We start from the raw sequence: 7,004 nt of genomic DNA on the forward strand, positions 1-7,004 counted from the left end.
ATGCAACTCTTCTTTGCTTGTGTCGCTCTTTCCATTTCATTACCTACTCAACTCCTGTTTGTTCTCTCAAAGTTAGATTAGGACCTTCTTTCAGAATCCTTTCATAACCTCCCAATTTAGTTACATCTCTTTCCTATGTATATTGTAGAATTTATCATAGGTATTCTATTAGTTTCCTCGGGCTCCCATAACAAAAATACCACAGACTGGGTGGCAACAACAGATTTTTATTTCTCACAGTTCGGGAGGCTGGAAGTCCAAGGTTAGGCGCCATCAGGGTTGGGGTCTAGTGAGGTTTCTCTTCCTGACTTTTACATGGCTGCCTTCTCAGAGGGCCTTTCTTATGTGTGTGAATGGAGAGAGATCTCTGGTATCTCTTCCTCTTATAAGGATATCAGTCCTACTGGAGTAAGGCCCCAACCTTATGACTTTATTCAACCTTTTATGTTTATAGGTCCTGTCTGCAAATATAGTCACATTGAGAGGTTAGGGTTTCAACATATGAATTATGAGGGTGGGTACAAAATTCAGTTCATTATAGGTGTTTTAATTGTTTCTTTATATGTCCCATCTCTTCCCCTCTAAACGGAGGAGGAACAGGGAATATAGACTGTGTTTTACTTGTCTTTCTACTCTCAATGTCTAACACTAGCCACTAAATCCTGGAGTAACAGACCTAAAAACTGAATCTTAGAAATTTTACATTCCTGATGATTATCCCTGGAGTTCTGCTTGGCCAGTAGAGGACGCCCTGCCTTGGAACTACTTGTGCCGGATAAAGAACATTTTGTCTCAGTCGATCTTTTGAAGAAATCTCTAGAAGTCTTCAACAGTACGGTCTGGTTCATAGTACTTCATTAAATGATCAGAAAGTACAACAGAGAAGTGAATGTTTTCTCCTTATATCTTCAAACCCTTAACTGAAGGAGGAACAAAGGAAGGAGGTGATACCAGAGCCACTGCCTCAGGAACTGAGACCATGGAAGGGACATGACTACTTTGAGAAAGAGGAAGGGAGAGAGGGAGAGAAACATCAGTGTGAGAGGGAAACATCAATTGGCTGCCTCCTGCACGCCCGCTACCAGGGATCGAGCCTGCAACCCAGGCATGTGCCCTGACTGGTAATTGAATCAGCAACCTTTCAGTATATGATACGATGCCCAACCAACTGAGCCATACCAGCCAGGGCCCCCTTCTCCTTTTCTAATGTTTTTTTATTGGCAGGATTTAACAGTATATAACAAGATCCTGTTGAGATAGAAAATACAGTTTTTAGGTTCCCAGCCCTGGCATTACAGAAAATGGTCATAGGACTGAGACATAAATAACCAAGAAATTATATCAAATCTGAAGTTCTTTAAGATGTTATTCTTTGTGCCTAAAATTCTGAAATTAAAATACTTTTAAGGAGTATTTACACCCCGCCCTCCATTTTAAAGATAGTTAATAATAGCTAATAAAAGTACTGCTTATCGATGGTAGTTACACTTTTCAAAGTGTTTTACATGTATTACTTCATTTGAAACCTATGTAGCTATATACTGTTTTTGTATAGAGGAATGAACAAGGCTCAAAAATGTTAAAACTGGATAAAGGACACATTAGAGTTCATATTAAAAACAACAAAAACTCTGTATTTTTCCAAATTCCAGGCTCTATTATAAAACAACTCAAGAACTTCAGATAAATTCCAGGGTAATTCATAAAGATGACTGACATTTTTAAAAATTTAAGTTTTTTTTCTTTTCAAAGAATTTTACTACTCAGGAGAATATAAAGCTGAAATTTTGTTGTATGACACTTCTTAAACATCTTAAATGATAAAGTGGTGTTTTAAGCTTAAATCTTGGTATGCTAGGCCAGGATTCTTTCAGTTGCAGATGACAGAAACCAAATGCAAACTAGCTTTTGTAAAAGTGTTTTTTGTCTTTACTGTTTATCATAAAAGTTTTCAGAAAAAAACCCAGGAAACTAGATAGACCTGTGCAAAACCCAGAGTGACCATATGTTCCAATTTGCTTGGGACAATGTATCAAAGTTGACTTGTGTTGTCCTTACACTTTTATTAACAGCTCTCATCTCACTCTCAAAAGAGTCCTGATTTAGATGATAAGATACATAGTCACTTTAAACACCCATATGTCCATCTCTTTGATTAAATAATTAACATTTTGGCATATTTACTTAATCTGCTTTATCAAAGTAAATTATGTACATCATGGAATTTTACCCCTGAATGCATTAGTATGAATCTTTTCTAAATATTACACAATTACATTGTAATTATTACACCTAACAAAATGAAGAGAAATCTAATACTCAAATTCTCCAATTGTCCCTAAAAAGAGTTAGGTATTCCTAGGCTCTTGACTCAAGTATTACTGGATCTAGAAGCTTAGATGATGTCTTCACTTTTTATGCAGTCCCCGATACTTTTCTTAAACTGGTCTCATTCTTAGGAAGGCTTTTTTTGAGTGATGGCTGAGGTGCCCCTGGCAATTTCTTATTTTCATAGTCCTTAGGGTTTTATCTAGGAGGAAGGCCTTCAAGCACCTCTGTTACTCCCTGTAAAAGATTCTGATTGGCCCTGCTTAAATCACATGCCCATCTTTTTATTAATTACTGTGCCCAAAGTTAAGATTGTGACAAAGCCTAGATTACAGGTCTATCCCTGAGGTAGAAGAAATAAGACCATTCGATTGACAGATAAAGGAAGCAAATTCTCAAAAGGTAAAGAGTTTATGTCTAGAAGGCTTAAGGGATGCTGAGCAAACAAAAACAAGATTTCTTCTTCATGTGGAAATGATTAGCAATAATGGGTGTTCAGTGGTTTCCCTGAAAAATATGTCCAAGTAAATAAATGTTACTAATTTTGAGTAGATAGACCTCTATTGAAAAGAAGCTCTTTATGCCTTATCATAGACTTCTGTGTTTATTAAACAAAGAAATAAGTGCACTTGAGGTTAGTATGGCTCTATTGCCTCTCTGGGATTTTAACAGGAGTGGCATGAGATTCATATGCATCTAGTTTTCACTGTAGTTTTAAGGTGTGTATTTTAAAGACCATGTTGGGTGTTATCTTGTTCCAAGAGTTTATTACTGAACAGCAAGCTTGGTTAGTCAGTCTGAAAGAGCTTATCTGGAGAAACATTTCAACTTATTTAAATTTAGAAAAATAATCTTGCAAGAAACAATGTTAAAACAATTTTTAAAGATTTTAAAGAGTGACTATCAGATCTATAACGTGTTTTCTTTCTCTTTTTGTAGTTGCCGCAATAGTATTGTTCTGTTCCGCTTCCAGTCCACATAACATACCTCTGACAGAAGTGATTGGGCCGATATGGCTGATGCTGCTCCTGGGAACTGTGCACTGCCAGATTGTTTCCACAAGAACACCCAAGCCGCCTCTGAGTACAGGGGGGAAAAGAAGAAGGTACTGCCTATTTAAAAATTATCTTTTTTGTAGATTTCTATAATTTGAATCTATAATTATTCTTGGGTTTAATAAAATGCTGTCTTGTAAAGTTACTCTTTCAAATAAAGCAGTGAGCTTCAGAATCAGCTACCAAATACAATTTTGTTTTCTGTATTTGCTTCAAGGTCATTTTGAGACCACACACCTGCTTTGTTTTTATTTTCTTTCTTAACGCTAATTTCTAGGCACCTAATAACAATGTAGGGAATATATGTTAGTTGGAGTTGCTAATAACTCCCCCTGTTTAAAAAAGTTTGTATTTATAAGAGGTTTTGCCAAAAATAAGAACCAAGAAAAAATTTCAGCTAAATTTTATATATTAAATGCTATTTGAGCCCTGGCTGGGCAGCTCAGTTGGTTAGAGCTTCTTCCCATGTAATAAAGTTTGCAATTCCTGGTCAGGGCATGTGCAGGAGGCAACTAATTGATGTCTCTCTCTTTCTCTCTCTAAAAAATAAAATAATAAATCAATAAACATGTCCTCGGTGAGGATAATGAATGAATGAATGAATGAATACGTGCTATTTGAAACTATTTAATATTGCCCCTAGGTTAAGTAAACATAGCAAGTCTCACTGGCCACTTTGTGCAATGGAGTTCTGTTTGAAGGGTCTTTTGGAACAATTCCTCTTTTGAATATTGTTGCTAAGAGATTATGATATATGCAGATTGGAGGTGTTAAAATTTAAGCCCTTTTCATTTTGAAAAGATAGATAATAGCACTGCTAGTCAGTTAGATTATAGTTTTATTCAAATTTTCTTCCTCACCTGCAAATAAGTGGCATTCAAATGGGAAGGAATACTTTTGTAAATACCTATCTAATGTGACCTTACAACCTAATATTCACTGACTGGAAGTATAAGCAAAGAACAGTACCTACCATTTATAGAAATTGGTCTTAAACATGTACTTTATGTTTGGGTTAACTTTCATCAAGTAAATTTGAATTTTATTGTGCATTAAAATTCTTGTGTTTGTGTTTACAAACATTTTGAACATACTAGCGAGAAAATGGTTGTTAAAATTGTAAAGTTACTTTCCGTTCTTAATCTCTTCTAATGAAGGAAATTAAGAAAAGCAGCCCATTTGGAAGTACACAGAGAAGGAGATGGTTCTAGTACCACAGATAATTCACAAGAGGGAACAGTTCAGAGCCACTCTACAAGCACCTCATACAGCGTTGGCGCTGTCTTCAGAGATCTTTGGCATGCTGCTTTCTTTTTATCAGGGTTTGTATTTATTCAAGATTTTATATGGCATAGAGCACTGTCCCTTTTCTGGCACTTCAGTCTCAGGTAATGAATATTAATGACTTTACATATGACAGACCTATTACAGATTTTGTTTTGATCAATTATAATGCTATAGATAATGAAAAATGGAGACCATAAAGTTTGTTTTGGGATATATGTAAATATTTCTAAATGATTATACACCATAAAGTGTATTTAGTTGGGTTTCTAAATTTTAATTTCTTTTGTGATTTCTCAGGTTCTACTTCTATTCAATTGGTTGTTTTTATTAGTACTATAGGTCAAATTGGCTTTACTAGTATGTCATGAGAATTGCATGATATTTTAAATTTAATCCCTGCCTCGGTTATTTAAAATTGTCTGATATAAAACATGTAAGCATTTGTATTTGAAAGAATAAGTTATATACTATAGGATGAAATTCTATTTTTGTGTATTTGGTTTTTGTATAGTTTATACCACAATGAATGTTTACCAAATAAGGAAATGTGATTATAGCAAATTTCAAAAGTAAATTAAAACTAATTCAATGTTGTATAATTATTTTGAATAATTAATTGAAAACACTTAAGGGTTATAGTACTAGTGCACATATACACATAATAAATTTGAAAGCTATGATCAAAATAGTATAACTGATAAAAGTTGCTAAATTAATAAATCAAGAAAAGAGATACTACAAATAACTAATTTGGTCACTTTTGTTAACTCCTCTACTAATACTGTTTCATCAATATGTGATTGTGCTCTTATGATAAAGTTTATCATGCATTACATAATAAAGGAATTATATCTTGGGCATATTTTCATTGATTGTAATTTTGGGGAAAATTCTCCAAAATTTTAATAGTTTCCAATAACATTGCGTAAAGTTGCTTCCTCCAGAGAAGATACAGGTTCGGTTTGGTTTTTAACTTACATTGGATTCTATCTGTATCTCTCTTGGTCTGTTTTTATTTATTTATTTTTAAATAAATAGCTCCCTTTTCTAACAGTAGGATGTAATGGTTTTATCACTGCAAAGCCAGTTTCTTAAACATTTCTCAATAACTTTTAACAAGCAATTATAAAAAAGCATATGGATATGTTTTCCTTTTGGGGAATCATTTAGTTGTTTTGGTTGTCCAGAACTGATATTTTATAACTTAGTATTCAGAATCCCCCTAATGTAGTAGGTTGGTGCCTTTGGAATTCTGTGTTTCTCAAATTAGATTCAGACTGCAGTTTCCTTCCTTTGGGATTGTAGCATAACCTTGACTGCCTATTGGTACAATAATGACTAAATCCCTTTGGGTTTATTCTCTGTAATCATGGCAACTATAATCTACATGTTTTTAAAGATGCATTGTTTTTTAACTAACTCATTCTGGGACTCGTTTGCCAGCTTATGAATAAGACTGTTTTAAATATTAAGTACAAGAAGATCTTAAGAAAAATGTTAATTTCAGAAGTTCTAATCTTGAGTTTTCAGATCTTGATGTTTTGTTCTTTCAGGCTTTAATAAGAAAGGCTTTAAATTGAAATATCAGCTTGGGACTTAAAATTGTTTCTGGTGATAAAAATTGAAAAACTGGATACTTCCTTTAAGGTGTCTGAATTAACATAATGGATGGGAAAATAAATGCATAACCACACAAGGATTTAAACTTTGTGTATGGTATCTTGTTGGTTTTCTAGATGTTAGGATGAAATCTGCAATTCTTACATCCTGTATTTATAAGATGGAAAGGCCCGACTTATCATCTCTGAGTATATTTCTTCTCAAGATAAAACAACTCTTTTTAAAGCAAAACATACATAGTATGTCTCATAAAAAAAAAATTAGGAATTATTATAAAAGAACTCTATGAACCTAAGAAAACAATGCTAAAGAAAGTATCAATTTTAAAAGATGTAGAAATCAACCATATTTTCTAAGGGTTTAGTACTATAATTTCACTGTACTATAGTGTTAAATTAGCATAATTATAATTTCTACTCAAAATACTGACTAGAAAGAATTACATCTCGGTTATAAATCTCTTCAGTATAATGCCTGTTTCAGAATTCACATAGATCCTAAGTTTTCTTTCATGTCTAAGATTCACAATATTATTACAAGCAGACAGTGAAAAGAAATTATGCTTTTTGGGGGGTAATTTTATTTTTTTCTTTATTGATTAAGGTATTACATATGTGTCCTTATCGCCCCATTGTCCCCGCACTCATGCCCTCACCCCCCTGGTGTCTCTGTCCATTGGCTAGGCTTATATGCATGCATACAAGTTCTTTGGTT

At 33.8% G+C, this 7,004-nt stretch overlaps 1 protein-coding gene across 3 annotated transcripts in view; it reads left to right on the plus strand.

Moving 5' to 3' along the window:
- PHTF2 (putative homeodomain transcription factor 2) overlaps positions 1–7,004 on the plus strand; it is a 72,755-nt gene that overhangs the window by 30,167 nt on the left and 35,584 nt on the right. For all 3 annotated transcript variants that reach the window (XM_006774912.2, XM_006774913.2, XM_015571260.1), the window contains 2 exons: positions 3,268–3,433; positions 4,541–4,705. In XM_006774912.2, the coding sequence (XP_006774975.1) occupies positions 3,268–3,433; positions 4,541–4,705 (331 nt within the window). The remainder of the gene's footprint in view (positions 1–3,267; positions 3,434–4,540; positions 4,706–7,004) is intronic.

Source organism: Myotis davidii, unplaced genomic scaffold, assembly GCF_000327345.1.
Source record: "Myotis davidii unplaced genomic scaffold, ASM32734v1 scaffold125, whole genome shotgun sequence".
In the NCBI taxonomy this organism is placed as follows: Eukaryota; Metazoa; Chordata; class Mammalia; order Chiroptera; family Vespertilionidae; genus Myotis; species Myotis davidii.